We start from the raw sequence: 18,855 nt of genomic DNA, 5'->3' as shown, positions 1-18,855 counted from the left end.
GCTGCAGCATTTAACTATAAGTAAAAGTTTGCTGGTTGCGCCTGATTACTTGCCACCCCATTTCATATACTAGCAGTGCCAGCCCATTCATATAGAGCCGTTGCCTTGGTTGCCGATGGAATTTGCGGAGCGTTGCGGAAAAAGACAATAGCAGCACTCTGCTCTCCTCTCTCTCTCTCTCTCTCTCTCTCTCTCTGCCCGCAGCGCCCACTCGATCCTTGGCTGTTCCGTTTTTGGTGCTGGGGAAAAAGTCAGTGTAAATTATAAAAATACTCGTTGCTCGTAATTTGTTGAGCCTGTGTGTTGGCTGGCGCACCCCGCTCGCTCGCTCGCACTGGCTGTGTGTTGTGGTCTTGCAAGTATTCACTTTTTGCTTTACGGCGCTTTTTCTTCCCTTACTTGTGTTATTATAATTTTCTCTGTCACATTAAAATGCGGTTGAAATGAGCAGGAAATGCGCGCGAATTCTACTAACCCAGATAATCTCGAGGCTGATTTAAGCATTTCGCATTCACTTTTTTAACTGTTGCAAAAAAACATAGAACAACACACAGAGCGAAAGAGAGAGAGCGACATAGAGAGAGAGAGAGCGAGAGCAAGTGGGCAGAACTCAACGCACAATGTGTGCCAACAGAGCTGAGCCCCTGCTGCCAACAATTTAATATTATTCTGCACTTTTCATAATTTTCAATTTGGTTTCTGTTACTGTTGTTTTCAACTTTGTCCGTGTGTGTGTGTGTGTGTGTGTGAGACGCCTACGCCAGAGCTTTTTAATTTAATGCAACATGCAATTATGCGCAGCCATCTTCGGGCTGCCGCCTGCTAATTAGCCGCCAACTGAGCTCCAATGGGCGCTGCATGGAGGCGTGGCGATGCGCTTTGTTCGCTCTGATGACGGCGCACGCGGCGTATGTGTAATGAAATGACTTTTCCCTGGCAACTCTGTGTGTGGGTGTGTGCGTCTGTGCGTGTGTTTGTTTGAAGTATTTCGCAAATGCGGGCTGCGCAAAAGTTTTTGGCTTGTAATTGCCAGCTTTTTTCAAATTGTTTTTGGCCAGTTAACCAGGCATGAAGCATGGCTCCAGTCTTGCCATTGTTGCGCCATTTATTTGGCTAAGCGTCAAGTTGGGCTTTGTCAGCTGACGTCAAGTCAAATACGGGTATTGCAACTGCTTGAGTTGAGCAAAATATTTAATTAGCTTCGTTTCACTTATGGAAAAGGCTGCACATGGACTGAAGCACTGACTGACTGACTGACTGACTGACTGAATGATTGATTGATTGACTGTCTGGCAAGTCTAGCAAAGCTCTAACTCAATTTGACTTGAACTCTAATTTTATTCATGAGAATCACAGAGAAGGCCATTAGTCTACATGTTGCTATTCCTAAACCTTTTGCTGACAGCACACATTGTTTGTTCTTTTTAGCGGCATACAGCTTTGATTTGGCAACATTGCTTTATTTGACAATCTATTTAATAGTTGCTAGTTGCTTTTTGTTGAGTTTAGTATGACATTTTACTCGCCAGTGTCGCATTGGTAAATTATTGAAATTTTTCATCAAAATAATGGCTCTGTTCGTCAAACTTATCGTGCACTTCAGTCATGTATGGCGTACAGTATAATCAGGCTCATTTTTGGTTGAACGGGTACATTAATAAGCTGAATTGTCATTTATTTAGAGTGCGGATAATCCACGAGCTTTTGTTGAAACGCCATTTCATGCACAGAAGGTTACGGCGTGGTGCTTTGGCGCTTTGTGCGCTGACGAAGTCATTGATGTATGTGACTTCAAAAGCGATGAAGGTCGTGATTGTGAAAATATATGTTAGGTTATCGAAATAACCAAAATTATATTGAAATAATAATGTCATAAAATTGTCTATTTAATATTGACTATTTTATAGATATTAAAAAATTATTTTTATTTTTTATAAAGACTTAGACTTGTATGCCTTTAAAAAAAACATGCAAATAGATCTCAAATTGAGTTTTGACCTTACTTAGCTACAAAGAGCGAACTTTACTATGAAATAAAATAGTTTTTCAAATAATTCTCTTCACAATAGCATAAAATCTTGCTCTTCTTCTTCTGCCACTTGACAGCTTGTGGCTGAGTCAATTAGAGAGTCGTAGCTGAGCTGTATTTAAATTGTTGGCACTTGCTGAAGCTGCTGAATTATGGATGATGTTTAGTGTCGAGAGATGAGATTTCTTTAAGGTTTTAGCTGCTGTTGAATAATGAATCTGGGTTGCAGAGCTGTTGTTAAGACATTTCTTAGTTGCATTAATTCCATTTATATATTTGTCGACTCTTAAAGATCAATGCACTCGGCCAAGAGGCCATAATTTGTAGCTGACCAAGAGGCAGTTAGTGAGTACTTTGTGCATCGGGCATCTTTAATTGATATTGATTACTATGTGCGTGCGTGCGACGTGGCACGGCGTAAACTATGGAGTATATAGGCATAAAGCCAATGCTCGCCAGGGCTTGGTAAGTGGCGACGGCCCTGCGGTCCATTTACTGCCAAAAATGCTCCTGAGAGCTGTGAGCTGTGAGCTGCGAGCTGAATAACGTGTTGACCATCTATTATGAGAGTCAAGCACGTCCGGCACAGCAGAGAGCCGTTCGTGCCCTTTTTGCCTTAGCTATTTGTGCGTACTTTACGAGCCTCGGCCCAGCTGACAATTCCCCATTGCGGCAGCGCCAACGAGATGTTGACCCTTTTGGGCAACGCCAGCCGGCATAACTTATAAACCTTTTAAGGCACTCGGCATTAGCTGTGCAGTCGAAGTAATCACGGCTCCAAGTTATGGCCAGCCACTTCAAGTGCTGTTGGAGACTTGCAGCTCTAATCTAGCTGGAAATTATTAGCCGAAAGAGCAAATGGGTTAAGAATATGTTATTTATTTGCGTTTGATAAAGGTGCACAAGACGCTCGGCAATAACATAATGCGATGAGGAAGGCGAAAAGTGAGCACGTTTTCATTTATAATGCAGAGCGAACTGTCGCTTCAATATGCCGAAATTTGTTCGCTTGACATCCATGACGCGCCACATATGACAGATAGGAACATAACTAATCGCCGCTAATGGTGCCCATCGTGCAAAATCAGAGCTCACATTCACAGCCAGAGTCAAAGGCAAACTTTCATTTCAATAAGCAGAAGTGAGCAGCATCCTCTCAACTGGCAATGTCATTGTGCTGATGAGCATTTGGGTGGATGCTGAAGCCATTTTTGCATTTCACTTTTACAGATTTGGCACTCAGCGTCATTGAGCCATTGGCACAAAATGCAGAAAGAAAGCAAGAGACTAACAAGATTAGGCAATTTCGTGTCAAAATTGACTTGTCTGCCAGATATCCTGTCTCATATAACACTATATATATATATATATACACAGAGAGTTAAGATCATCATCATCATCAGCGTGTTTAGATGTCAGTGCCTACCCTAGTGACACTGTCATTTGATGGGTATTCAGCCGTGGCAGTAATGCGAACGGGCTGAGTCGAGTTGAGCTTGATGATGAGCTGAGCCGGGCTGAGCGCGGCTGAACTTGGCACTGGACGGGAGGGCGCTTTGACTAGGCAGCGCGGCTGGCAGCTGCCTTTGTCTCTGTCGCTGACGAACTGTCTAACCGTTGTGACATGAAAGCGCCGAAATTCTATTGCAATTAGTTAAAAACGTGGCAGGCACAAGCACATGCAGGCAGCAGGCAGCAGCAGCAGCAGCAGCAGCAGCAGCAGTGGGTGGGCTTAGCAGTGGAGCTGTTAGCGTTTGGGTTAGCTGACAACGCTGGCTGGCGTTTTCGAAAGCAATTAAAAGCTTTGTCAATAACTTTGGCTAAAGGATTTATTGAATAAACTTTGGCGCTGTCACAGCTCGATTTAAGGCGCGATAAATTGAAATGGCTGCCAGCTGCCAGCTGCCAATTGGCGACTGTCGACTGGCGTCTGATTATCAAGTTTTTGGTCTCCGGCCATTATGCATATTGATTTAAGCGTGTCTACTGTCGCATATCGCCAGTTAAGCTCGACAACTCGTTTCGATTGACAGCACCGACGCCTCGGCAGCGTCAGGTGCTCTGTCGCCCGGCCGCATCTGGGCGTGACATTGCGCCCCAGCGCCCCTGCCACCGCTGCCACGTTACTGTCAGTTGATAAATGTAATATTTACGTTGATATTATTAAAATACTTGACAGCGCCGACGTCGAGGCCGTTGGCCGAGGCCTGGCCCTGCACGTTTGGTCTGCCACGTCATGGAAATTGGCGCCGCCTAAAGTCTTCGTATTTGTTTTTGATTAACTCTGCACGAAAATGTAAGAACATTTTAGTTAGAGCTGGGCTAAGTGCTCTGGCCTGAAATCAATATCTTTACAATTGCAGACAACTATAAATTCATAGCATACGCCCAATGGCTTATGCAGATTAAATATTTAGTTTTAATACCGACTTGATGGCATCGCTGGATGCCGGGGGGCCAGTATTTTCTATCAATGTCAATCAATACATTATAATTGGATTCATTTAAGGCTATTACTCAGCTCGACACACACACACACACGCTGACACAGGTATCTCAGCCGGGACAGCTGACTAAATTGAATGGCTCAGCAGCTCAACTTGAAGCTGAGCTGCATGAACAGCCTTCTCAACTGTGATTCACATCTCACTTTCCGCTCTACAAGGCCATCATGCTTCAGTCTATATAAATATAGACAGATTTGTATGGCATCCAGCTGCGGGGCACGAATGTGAGAAGTTTTTTGACGAGCGCAGGCAACAAGAAAACTCTCAGCTAATCAAGCAGCGAATGCCCTTCAGCTGCCCAGATAGACGAGGACATCAGCTACCTCTTCAGCAGCCTTTAAGCGCCCACTCTAAAGCTAGGCGCATGGCTTAAAGAACTTTTCATAAAGTTGAATATTTTATATATTATTAATACTTTTTTTTTTGTGGCAGCCAGAGGCTGACCAGGCAAGAGCAATACTATTTGCGATAACGATATGACAGCAGCTGTTCAACACTCAGTAGCTGAAATGCTTGATATGCTTTGCCATTTGATTATAAGTTGGCTCAAATGTGGTTGAAAAGTAGAAATCTAGGAATGATTTGAAGCTTCTCGATTATGATGTCTGTGGCGTGTGCTTGAGTCCTAGCTATGAGTCTTCTGTGTCTGAGAAATTCCAGGGCATCTCTAATGAAATACAGTTTGTTGGCGTAAATGGCTTTAAGCCTGCGCTGGCCTTGTTGGCAGAGATTAACGACTGCTTAGATCTTATATTAGTGCCAAATCTGTTTTTGTTTTTTTTGTTTTTGTAATTCCTTTGGCATTTTCTTGAGCTTGTTCTTGGTCGCCGAGCTGAGCCAAAGAAGCCGAACGCATTCTGGCATCCATCCTGGCTGCCTGGCTGACTGGCTGACTGGCCGCCTGGCCTTTCTGGCATATTTAATACACAAGACGCGGAATGCATGCAGTTCGCTTCGTGTGCGTGTGGTTGTGTACCGCATAGTTGAGGCTGCACACGACTTTTGAAAAACGTTGCTAGCTAACGTTCTTTTCTTTTTTTTTTTTAATATTTTACGTGTCAACTTTTGTGTGCCAAAAAATGTGCCGGGCTAAGAGAATAGTGGCAACAATGTTGCGTAGTTGGTTATGAGCAGTTGCTGCCTTACGCCTCGCCACCCTCACCCGAATCGACACTCTTGCTTCCTGTTTCATTCCCTACTCCATATACCGCTTCCCCCCCCTCTCTCTCTCTCTCTTTAGCTCTATGCTGCCTTCTCTTTCCGGCGCTGACTTTGAGTTGGCAGCAAACTTTTGGCTCGTTGGCCTTCCCATGTCCGCGTCTTACCATGCAAATTAATGCACTGTGCGATGGTATGTGACGAGTCACTGTGCATGTGTGCATGTGTGTGTGTCTCTGTGTGTGTATGTGTGTGTGTGCATGTCTTAAGTTTGGCAGGCCATGCCAAGTTGGCTGCCAGTTTTTCTGCCAATGAAATTTTGCTGATTAGAGTACACTCACACATACAGCTGCATATTTGCATTTAGTTCATGTGTGTGTGTGTGTATGTATGTGTATGCAGATTGGCACATGAGCGCTTTGACTATTTTTGTAATTGCATGTGTGAGTGTTTCTTTGTGTTTGATTTAAAGTCGACTTTTTTGCTACTACCTAAAATCTGACTATTTGTATACCCTGTAAATGCATGCGCGCATGAGTGGATGCATTGGAATACTAAGGATCTGACTTGCTGTGCTATTGCCATCTGACTGTCTCCCTTACTAGCTCCATCAGTTTAAGAGCAACAAATATTACTGCCTCATCACATGCTAATTGCTTCTTTAATAAATTGCCCTAACAAGCATTTGTTCTCTACTTCTCAGTAAGCAAGAGCCATTACGTATGCGCATTAATTATTAAATTAGCTTTGAACTGAAACGTATTAAGTATACGCCTTACTTATGTTATGCTTAGTCATATGGAAGCTCTATGTGTGTCAATAAGCACTTACATTAAATATTACGTATGATGCACTTTTTGTTTATAAAATATTAAGTATACGCCGTACTATACCAACTTATTATGTGAGGCTAGAGCATATATGGGCATTTAATAGCAATTATTAGGCAGACGTCTGACTGTAACATTTCCATCTCTCAGTCTCTCATTTTGTATATAGCAGTATTCGCTTAAAATATCACTTTTATGCAAATATTAAGTATACGTTATACCAGAACTGCTCCATTTGCCTTCCTCATATGATTTATGTAGCTGTAGTGCATTGTCATTGACTAGTTATATATGTGCAATATGATATTAATTAAAAACTTTAGGTCTATAAAATATTATAATATATAAAAAAATAGTGAGTCAACTCGATACATTTGAAAATGCTGCTATAAAGCAGAACGATATCAAATATTATATTTTTTTATTGTATTTCTTTGATTTTTATATAAATTGTGAATAAAATATGAAGTATACGCAACTCGGGAATATTCGGTATACGTAACTGTTCAGTTACGCCATAAACGCCGCTGTTTTTAACTTGCTTTTCTCTGCTTCTTCTACTCATTAAAAATATATTTTATAAATTTGCTAAAAAACTGTGAGTTTTGTTTCAATACGAATACAAATACATTGATTGTAGCTTTTAGGAAAAAGCTGCTTTTTTTAAAGGCTTACAGCTTTGACTTTAGCCAAACTGCTTGACTCGGCAATTTATTGAGCAGTTGAGTATTGTTTTCTGTTGCGCTTGGCATGACATTTTACTATAATAGAGTAAAACTTGCAAATTATGGAAATTGTTGGTCAAACTAATGTTTCTGCTCGTCCAACTTATCGTGCACTTAGTCCATTTCCAAATTTCTCGCTGTATTCAAATGAATAATTAATTTTCTATGCAACTTTAGTGTCTATACAAGTGTGCGTGTGTGTCTGTGTGCGTGTGTGAGTGTGTTAGTGGCCATTATAAATTGTGCACTCAACTGAAATATTTGCATTTTTGGGCATTTCACTCGCCCGAGCACTTAATTGATTTTTACAAGCAATAATAATGTAGATGAACACCGATTGGGTATGGCTGGGTATGGGGTATGCCTGGCTGGCAGCTACCCTAACGCCCGCTCTGTTCGCTGCCAACTGCACTGGGTATTTGCTAGTCGCAGCTGTCGGCTCGCGCCGGCTCATAAATAAATAATTTAATTAATCGAATTACATTTTTCTTCTGCAATCGACTCTCTCGACTTCGTTTACGAATCGCAGAGCCGTGAGCATAAATTATTATAATTTGGCCAATGGCAAGTGGCAAGCCAATTAACTAATTAGCTTGATTTAAATATGCCAAATTCAATTAAATGAGTCAACCATATATCAAAACAAGAGCCAACTGCACTTGGGGCCCCGCTCGCCTGCTGCTCTGCTTGAGCTGCTGTATTCATTAGGTCTTGGCTCTTGCAAGCGACGCAGCTACGGCTGAGGTCAACTGAACGAACGGGCTAACAAAATATTTATAGATTACCCAGCGCCGGACATCCGGCAGTGCGCTGCAAATGAGATATGTCTAGCCATACGGCTTGCCCCTTTGAGTGTAGGCGTATGTGTGTTTCTTAGTAGATACTAAAGGGGCATGTGTGTGAGTCAATGTGTCAGCATTAATTATCGTTCCCATTAAATACAATTGTATTGTTTACATTTAATGCAGCTGCCAATTCGATTCGATTTTAATCCCTCGCCCACTCAAATTGATCAAATTAAATAATTTAATCAGTGCCCAACACAATTATGTGTGGCATTAATTATTATTGAGAATTACATGACTTTTATTTTATAATATTATTACTTGAGCTGTGGCGTTGGGTATATACGCTGCGTATGCGTGATATGGCAGTTTGTATAATGCATATATAGATGATTGTATGGCATTTATATGTGATCTGTGCACTCCAAATGTAGAGCGCATGGCCAATTCTTAGTTTTACTCTAATGGCTTAAATATTTGGCCCCCATGATTTGTATTCAATTTTGATCTCAGCTCAAATATGTCGCCCAGAAACTGCACTGAATCTTTGGTCAAAGCCAAGATATGAAGTATGCTGGAGACCTGGGCCAACTGCATCTATTTCTCGTTTCTGAAAGTGAGGTTCCTGCAGAGGCCATTGAGAGCTGAGTGAAGGAGCAGCTAAACAAGATCACAGAGCCTGCATGAGCTTTGACACAAGTTCTATAATAGCTGCTCTGCATCATCGTCATCAGCTTCATCATAGTAAATAGATTCTTCGAGTTATAGTCGATATTCGCAGGATATTTGTGCATTGGCATCGCCTGACAGAGTTGTGGCGCCTGTTCATTGAACTATTTAAATAAATGTTTGTTAATTTGTCAACGGCGCTGGGGCAGCTTCCATTGCTGGCCAATTGAACTGCGGACGCGTTCACAATTAAATTATTTAAATAAATTGCGTCCGGCATTAGTTTATTCGAGTGTTAACAATTTAACGCCAATCCAAATTACATTAATCAGCTCCTAATTAAATTTAAGTCACTTTGCTTTTATCTCTTTGTAGCTGGTGACGTTGGGTGTTGGAACGCAGCTGCGATGCAATTTGCCAGAGATACGCATTGGTGTCTTGGCCTTAAACAGTAATCAGCTTTTACCATGCGCCCTATCCTACATTCAGCCAGAAATTCCTACATCATCGAGCTGCTCGCATCACAGTGCATAAATTTGTCACAATTATAATCTTTTCTTGACCAATTGCCTTTGGCACCCGCACACATATGCCCTGCTGCCTTGGTCAGTTTATTAACGCAATAACAGTTTATTTTCAGAAATCTGCTGACTCATTGCCTACGAAATCGCACAAGAGTGGCAAATGGCAGCAAATGCAATTTGTCATAAACTCAACTAACTCTGGCGAGCATCTTTTCACACGCATATATAGGCAGCATCTCTCTCTCTCTCTCTATAAATACACTATGTATATTGGACATTCATAATTAATGAGTGCCCTTATCGAATGTAAATAGCAAAATAAATCAAGCGCTGCTCTAATTAATCTGTGAGTCGACTTCTTGATGTTAGCATCGATGGCGACTTATTTAAATAAATTTGCCTAGAGAAAAGAAAGCTGTGCAAATATTTAATTGTGTAATAGAAGCAAATTTCGAGTTGCGAGCTGGCTTCACTATGGATTGTCTTAAATTTGTATGTAGTTAGCTAAAATATGGCATAGAAACTTAAGTTTTCTTCAGCTTCTTTAGGATATATGCGAGGGTCTGCTGACTACACTTGTGCCCCATGCCATGCCTCTATCTGCAGCTATGTATGGATGCTGAGATTGCAGCGCGTTGCAGCAGCTTTTCACAGTGGCTAACTGTGGTGCTTCGTCAGGTAAGTTGATGAAAGCACTCCATCTATTGAATAAGGCGAACGCCCTCAAAACAGCAATCGAAAGCCTCATAAGTAGCCTGCTAAACTTATGCTAAAAAATAGCAAAGTTTTTAATAAAACTATGGGATTATAGCTCAACCCACTCAGCGCTGCAAATTATATAGATTCAACTGCTGCAGAGAGTAAGCTCCATTTTCCCAGCTGCTGTCTTCATATCTAATCAAAAGCGTCTTCCAAGGTGCAGACACTTAGCTCAGTTGGACCAAACAGCGTGGGTTGCCACATTGAACAATGCTCATCTTGCATCTAGTCTGGCTAATAATGACAACTAGGTCTAGGAACTTGAGTCCATATAGAATAGAAAAAATAAAATGTTGTTCACGCCGCATCAACAGAACAGCGCGCATTTTACGTGCAACATTAAAGCAGCATACTTTCTACATCAATCGAGCTTAAGTGCTACAATTTTTTCCTATTATACTTTGCTTTAATCTTTTTAAATAAAGCTAAGTTTTGATTCCTTATCAGTTCAGCCAATATTTAAAAAAAAATATATTTTAAAAAAGGTTTGCTGCATTGCTTCATTGTCTATGCCCGCTTACAGACTTAGCCAACTAGTTAAGGCTAAGGCACTTAACTACAACAAACTCTAAATAAAAAAGGTATAATCTAAAGCTGCTTAGCTTCATTTGTGGCGCCTTTAAAACTCAACTTTTTTTGTGATTTTTTCATTGTTAGAAATTAATTGATTTTCATATTTTTGTGGCTTTGACTTATGCATGGGATTTTTATTAATTGCAAGCGCCTGGCTAAGCTTGACAGCATATTTATTGTTTGCTGTCCGCTGCAGGCACATATAAATATATATATATATATATATATATATATATATATATGTAGGTGTAATCAGGTGCAAGTTGCTGCTGAACTCACCTGAAAGCCGTCGTAGGTCCAGGAGCCGAACTTCATTTCGCAGCGCTGATCGTCGAAGGGGAACCAGGTGATGTCGATTTTGCAGGTGGACTTAAAGATGCCGGGCGGCACGTACAAGCAGCTGCCATTGTTCCGCACAACCACATTGGTGGCGTAGGTGCCATCGAAGCCCTCGTCCGCGCTGCAAGCAAAATTGCAAAGCAATGCATAAGTCAGGACTTCAAATACTCATATGAGTGACAGTGTGAGTCTGTATGGGTGTGAGAGTGTGAGTGTGTGAGTGTGTTAGAACTAAAGCGGCCACGTTGACGCTTTTAATAAGACCCTTTTTTACAGTCGAAGTCTTGCCGCGGCGCATATGGAAATTTATGTAGCATACTTTTGAGCATAAATCATTTTTGCACTGGCAGCTGCGCTCGTCGTATGAGAGCTCTTTGGCTGTGTGTGTGTGTGTGTGTGTGTGCGTCGGCCTGGCACTGATTAATGATTAATCTATAGGCAATGCGGCGCGTGAGCAGCGTTTGCTCATTTTGTACGGTTCAATTTTTACCGCTGGCAAACTTATTTAATATTTATTAATTATACCCATTCCATTGGCACGCTTTAGCGGGTATATCGCTCCAGCTGTACAGCGCCGCTGCTGGTCAAATCGTCAAATCGTCAAGTCGTCCTGCCGGCCTAATTCAGACACTGAACGTATAAAGTGTCGCAGCTGTGAATTGTTGTTCGCACTGTCATTATTTTCACAATCCCAAATTGCCCGGCCACCCGACGCCCCTGGCCCAGCTGCCGTCTCCCTTGCCTGGTCATGTCAACAGTTAAATTATGATTCATTATGCCGGCGTGCCATCTATTGTAGTCACATCATCAAAATCTCGGCCGTCTTGAGACGCAGAGACCACTTCTTCCCGCTCTGCTCACATGCAAGTAGCTATCATAAAATACTTCTCTATGTGTGTGTGTTGCTGTTGCTGTTGCTGTACAATTCGGCATTGTTTCGCCCCTTTAAGTGCGCCCCTCTTAATTGTTCCTCCTGCCGCCTTGGCCATTGTTCCAGCAAGTCATTTACTTTGTCATAAAACTTGCCCAAATACGCATTAAAATTTGTGCGTTTACTGCGCTGCCAGCTGCTCGGCTGCTCGGCCTTCTCGCTCTTTATTATTTGCCATAAAAACTGAACAAATTTAAAGACTATTCTCGCCCAGCTGCCTGACAATAGATTACAATATTTTTTAACCGGACCGCAGCTAAAAAAAAAAAAATTAAAAAATAAAATTTGGCTTAAAGCGAGTTTTTGGCCAAATTTGAAGCTGCAAAATGCATCAATCCATCTAGTCTTGACTACATCTAAAAAATACTTCAATACCTCACTTGCATTTTGCTAGCTTAATATTAGTTACAGTGGCGCCTAAACGAATTCTGTTCGAAAAGTAGCTCGCATTTTGTGTATTTTCATTGATATTGAATGTTTTTTATAGAGCTGCACAAGCTTAAATCGTAATAAAATGAAAATGTTTATTTTAAGTATCAATAAATTGAACTTTATTGAATAGAAATTACTATGACATTATTGCCTACATATAAGATATATATAAATTTATATATATATTGTGGCCTTGTCCCTGCCACAAGGCGCAATCTGTAATACAAATTTTCACATTTATTATCATTTATGATTTGGGATACTTCTAAGTAATGCCCATCACGTATTATACAATAAGGGCCAATGCCTTTCCTTTTCTTGAAGCACTTCAAATGCTTTTTTTACATCAAGGAACCTCGAATTGGTGACCCGCATGAGTGCCAATGTAACGCCAAGAGACAAATAGAAATTTGACTAGATGCAAGCCCCGAGTTCGCGCTACTTTCTGAGCACACCTCGTAGAAGCCAGCTAGCAGCTGCAGTAGCTTCTCTCTTCTGTTTGAGATTATTAATAGCAACACTCAAATCACTAAATCAACAACAACATTGTCAGGCTAAGGCTTTCGCCAGCTAGTTATTTTAATACTCGCTCACGAAGTGAAAGAGTATATTGGTTGTGGGTAATGAGTGCACGCCATTTCGCTCCTATTGAAGCTCGGGATACAAACATTTACGCACGGCTAGCCAGGTTTGATAAAATGCTTAGATTTACCTGGTGCGCCTACTAGGGGCGTGGCAAATCGAGGTATACTACATCTGGTATAGCAGGGATGAAGTGCTGGGGACTTGAAATTTTAAACGTAAACTCTCGTAGACAAAGCCATATCAAAAGGATATAGAGGACATATTACTGGCCATTGGGAGCGTGTGTCTTCCACAGCTTTACAGTTAGAAAGTCAAAATTCGAATATCGACGAAGTATTAAAATCTATACGCCTTTTGAGGGCGTGGCAAATGAAGAAACTTCTTTCTGAAGTCAATGACAGTCGAACAAACAATTAAAATTAAAAAAAAAGACGTGAAGAAAGTTGAAGTTTTGCTACAAATTGTTTTCAGTGTATTTTCACATAATTTGAACAAATTTTTAACATATTTACATATAGATAAACATATATGAAACACGCATAAACACAATTTGGGGCAAATTGGGGACCGAGCGTGGCCAGCAAAGGGATAGCGCCATCACAATAAAATTGATAACAACAAAGGAGTGGGCGGAGGCGTGGCGTGGCGAGGCGGAGGCGAGGCCGAGGCAAACAAATGGCAGCTCATAAACATGAAAAGGATTTTTCCAAAATAAACACAATTTCGTTATTATGAAAAGGGAAACGAGAAACAAAAGTTGCAAATGCAAATAAAATTATATGAATAAAGCAATAAAGCCTCTGCCACAAAGCCAATAATGATAACAACAATAATAGCAACGGGCTACAGCAATAATCGCTCGTTGTTTTTTCTTCTTCTTCTTCTTCTTTTTTTTTTTATTGCAGAATTATAAAGCAGCGTATGGGGCCATAAAAGGCGCAGCCCAATTGAATTGGCTGCCGTCTGTCAAGGTGGCATCATCAACAGCCATAACACCTGCTCAGCCCAGGTGGCAACTTGCGTCCTGTTCATCGACTCGCAATCATTTTTACTGCCTGTCCTCATTGATGTCATTATTATTATTGCCCCCGTTGCCACTTCCTGCTGATCTTGTTAGGACAATCCTTTCGCCTTTAATCAGCCGAAAAGTAAGTGAAAGCCATTCACTAAATAATACCTGCAACTTGATTTATGGCTGCAATGCGATTCGCATCTTAAATCAAAGTCGAACAATATTTAACAGGCTGAGAAAAAATCCAATTGATTTTCTTTTGAGAGCTGAAAGCAGTTGCTAGACCTCGCAATACCCGGCCGCCCATGCTGAGTGGTTTCTATTTTTAGAAACTACTTGCCTTTGGGAGAAATGTGTGCAAAATTGAAGTAATTTTTAGCATTTTGTGGTTCCAGCTCATAAAATGTTGGAAATGTGCTGAAATAATTGAGTTTTGAAATGGGAAAGGCTAGACAGGTAGCTAGGTATGTGCCTATGCTCTGCAAGATTCTGTATATGCGTCTGGCAGAATTTGTTTTTGAATAACAGATATATGCTCAATTAACTGAACTTCTATGGCACTGATGTCATGGCAGTCAAGTCTTATAGCTCTGAACTATGCTCCCTTAGCGGTTATTACTTAACCAAGAATATATATTCTGGGCCTGAGCACATCTGCTGCTGTCTGCCGCAAACAGTCTTCACTATGATTTCCAATTGAAAGTTTTGCTAACACTAAATTTCAACTTCAAATTAATATATAAAAAATGCAACAAATGTTCATTATTATATAATAATATTCAATATATAAGTCTTAATCTATTTAAGATACATCTCAATTATTTTTTATAGTCACTCACCTATTGTACATGAGCACATCGGGCTTCCACAAGCGATGAGGTGGTATACGTAAGTCTCGTACGCCTCCAAACTCACTGGAATTCCAGCGCAGATTCATATCGTTCCATTCCTATAAAAAATAAATAAAAAATTTTAATGCATTGAGATAGTAAATTGATGTGCGGCTCTTTGTTTACTTTGGCACCGGCTGGAGCGAGGGCGGTTCGCAATACCAAGCAACAAAAGGATTTCTGTCACTGACGTCCGACTTAATTAATTAGACTCCATTTGTGGCATAAATAAACCAAAAACGAAACGAAATTTTACGATGGAAACCTAATAGATTTTCTTTATGTTTTTTAAAGAGACTTAAATTGAAAATCGTAAGAAATTGTCAAAGACAATGTGTGATTGATTGATTGACCAGCTGAGAAAAGCACAGACTAACTGATCGTAGGATTGACAAAGACTCACTAAACGTTTAAGCGATTGAGTGGATTAATGACAAGCTGACTGATTGAATGATTGATAGACATGCTTGATTGAGTGAGTGTTAGACTGACTGGTTTGATTGAGGGACTTTATGATTGACTGATGGACTAAGTGTGTAGTTGAGTAACTGCTTAATAGAGAGAGTTTCTATCTGATTGATTGAACAACCCACAAAATAGCGGACTAACTGATCGGTTGATTGACGTGCACTGACTAAAGGACTTAAGAAGTGATTCGCTTACTCACTAAATGCTTGTTTGATGGACTGACAACGCAGTGATTGACAGACAACATATATGAGTGCGACAGGCTATTTTGATGGCATGCCTGGATGATTGAGCAACTGATTGAGAGAGCAATTTACCCACAGATTGAGTGGCTGACAGACGTGCACTTTGATTGATGTCTAATATATTGATTGGGACTGATTGATGAACAGGCATAATGATTGTTGCAGTGATTGACAGGCTAGACTGAGGCAGATGATTGACTGTTTGATTGATCAATTAACCTTATGTAATTAATCAAAGTTTGAACTATTCGAACTGCAATTCAAATTGTCAATTTATTCTGTGAGTTTTTAATTAACCTAAATATCAATTAGCCCTGGTCACACACACACGCACGCATAGCAATTTCTAATACACACACACACACACACCTTGCCCCATTGATCGACCATATGCATTGGGAGGAAGGTGAGTTAATCATCAATCATCGTTAAGTGCGCATTTATGACTGCGCGTGTGTGTGCTGCTGTTGGTATTGGTGTTGATGTGCCTCTACTCTTTGGCGGACAGCCAGTTACCGTAATTAAATTTGTTGCTTTTGTGACGCTTGAGGCGATTAGCGCATCGATTTGCTGCCCATTGCTAATGTGTAGAAATTGTCGTGTTTGCAGTTGATCGCTGCGATTAATCAATATAACAAGCAATTGCCATCCATTTACCTATCGCATAATTACAAATATTAATCATTCAAGCTACATACAGACGCTGCTCTGACTGCCCTCAACCGGAACGGCCGGACACGTGGCCAGCGCCACACGAACTCTGCCCAAAAGCACTATAATTAATTTGATAGCAAAACTTAAGTGCTGTCTGCGCAGCTATATATCTATTGTATATTTATTTGGACTAATATTAGCACTAATTAGTGTATATATAATTATTGTATATATAATTATTGCATATAAACTTTAAGAAATATTTGTACTGCCTTGTTTTTTTTTAGAGCTATACAAGTTTAAATTATAATAAAATAATAAAATATATTTTCAATATTATTTAAATGAGCATTACTCAATAGATTATTTATTGACATTAATGCTTCAATACGCCTTTTGTCATTTTGTTAATTTAAGTCAACAATTTTCACAATCATGTTCAGGATTGTTTCTGAAGTCATATGAACTGCATCAGCCCATACCAAGCCGTAACTTTCTGTGCATGTAATGCGGCTTCTACAAAAGCTTGTGAAATATTCTCACTATTTTAACTAAGACAATTCAGCTTATTGACGTGCCCGTTCAACCAAAAAGGGGCCTCATTATTCCGTACGCCATTAATTTGACAAGTTGCATGTTAAGTTTGACGAGCAAAGTCATTATTTCCAATAAAATATTAAATAACTTACAAATATTACTCAGACATGTAAAATGTCAAGGCAAACTGAACAAAAGACAAATCTCAGCTATTAATTAAATTATTAAGTGAAGCAGTGTTGCCTGCTCAAAGTTGTGCAACTCTAAAGAAAACACCCTCTATAAAATACAGATTCTTGGCCAATGCCAAAAAATTGTTATCAACTTTCTCCACCTGTGACTGTAGCTGGCCGTAGCTGTTTTTTAGTCCATTGTATAACTGAAAGAACTATCAATCAAATTTGTCAATAGCTTGCAGCTTCCTCTGAGCTCAATCATGCCTGCGTGTGCCTCGCTCGATTTACAGGGTATAGCGAAATCGATTTCATGCGCAATTTGATAAAATATTTGTCTAAAGTTTCAGGTGAATTCAATAAACATTTGAGATTTGGTCTATTGCAATTATTGCAAATATGCAGAAAATATTTCTGCCAAGTGCATTAAGAGCGAATTGAGTTTATTATTGATTGAAATTCGATTCAAACGTGGAGATTGGAAGTCTTTGAGGCAGTGCCTGGCTGGCTAATTATGTTGCCGCATGATTTGCCAATTAAGTGGCAAGGCCTTTGATTTGTTGCAACTGCTTTGCCAGATGCCGCGGGCCAGGTCGAGCGTGGCGAAACGACGCGGGATTGAAAGGATTTCTGCGGGCTCAGCAAATGCAAATGCGAATAGAAATTGCGCTGGGAAAATGAAAAGCGAGTGGGAAAAGCGCGTGGCAAAACGAATGTCAAGGCTGATGGCATTTGCGGCATTTACGCAATTTACGCATCTGAAGCTATTAAGCGATTTCTTTAGCTTTGTGCTCTCCCTCTGCCACTCCCCATCTAATTTTCCAAGTGCCTCTTTTTTAGCTCAAATATATATATTTTTTTCTATTTATTTTGTTTTTATTTTTGTTGTTGCCTTTTGACAAATTGCGGCAATTTCATTTGTTGCACTGAGGCCTTAGGTCGAGGCAAATTTATGGCCCGAAAGGCAACAAATCTTATGGCCAGAACTCATATGAGCCACCGAGAGACAGATAGCGGGCATTTGAGTAATGCTTCTTTTCCATATTGTTTAATACTTAAAGTTGAAAAGAATTTCGAACTTACCAATTTGAGCCAAATGTTCGTGATGAGCAGCTGATTCTTTTCGTCCTGCAATGAAAAAAGAGAGAGCATTCAATATAAGCTATGAAAATGTCAAACAACTTCAGAGTTTTCTATTTGACCAAGGCCCCGCACAGGTAGACAAATTGATGTCAACTGAGCTGGAGTCAATAGAAATTATGTGACACAGCAGCGCTGCGCCTAGGTCCTCTGCACACACACTCGAAGTTAATGGCATGCAAATGAAATTTAAACATCTTCAATTGGTATTTAACAAACATCAGGCTGTTGTCAAGGAGAGCGAGAGCGAGATAGGGCCACTCGAGATACAGAGATAGAGAGAGAGAAGTGCAAATCGAATATGATTTTGATTGAAGTCAGCTTTGCGCTTTGAGTCTTGTTTAATGTTGAACGGTTTACCGCAGACACTTGCTGACATTCGCTTTTCCAATGCAATTTTCACAGCCTTTTGAGCAATTTCAATTCATTTTGTGGGTGATAGAGAGAGTCGGAGAGTTAGAGAGAGTGACAGACAACCATAAATTAATTTATGAAATTCTTGTGTGAAAAACCTGACTGCAACTTGCTGACCAATTAAGAGCAATATTAAAAGAAATTGCAATAAATTAAAAACGCTTTCAGATTTAACATAAACTTTAACTTTATTTTAAAGCTACATCTATGCCATTATATATTATTAGCCAATCGTTGCTATGTAGAGCATTTTCTGGGTCCACCTTGCTAACATCCCCAGAATAACCTGCTCAAGATTGTGCCGCTCATGCTTAAACTTTTCAGCTGTGCTCTGATTTAGCTCAGGATGACGAGCAACTTGCTAACGACTCAAATGAGTCGAAAGTTTCAAAACACATTTTTTCAAACATATCCACTCACTTAGAAGGCCTTTAACAATTTATGCCAAAATGGCAAACATCATTAAAATTTTTAAT

General features: G+C 40.3%; 1 protein-coding gene across 1 annotated transcript in view; it reads right to left on the bottom strand.

Moving 5' to 3' along the window:
• LOC111595959 (neuronal acetylcholine receptor subunit alpha-7) overlaps positions 1–18,855 on the bottom strand; it is a 120,839-nt gene that overhangs the window by 29,234 nt on the left and 72,750 nt on the right. Inside the window, exons 3-5 of the mRNA XM_030223480.1 lie at positions 17,909–17,953; positions 14,698–14,807; positions 10,839–11,019 (exon numbers count right to left, since the gene is read on the bottom strand). Of these exons, the coding sequence (XP_030079340.1) occupies positions 10,839–11,019; positions 14,698–14,807; positions 17,909–17,953 (336 nt within the window). The remainder of the gene's footprint in view (positions 1–10,838; positions 11,020–14,697; positions 14,808–17,908; positions 17,954–18,855) is intronic.

This window comes from Drosophila hydei, unplaced genomic scaffold (assembly GCF_003285905.1).
Source record: "Drosophila hydei strain 15085-1641.00,03,60 unplaced genomic scaffold, DhydRS2 tig00000215-arrow-arrow-pilon, whole genome shotgun sequence".
NCBI classification, from domain to species: Eukaryota; Metazoa; Arthropoda; class Insecta; order Diptera; family Drosophilidae; genus Drosophila; species Drosophila hydei.
The sequence above is the reverse complement of the archived record's forward strand: the minus strand, read 5'-3'. Positions and strand labels throughout refer to the sequence as shown.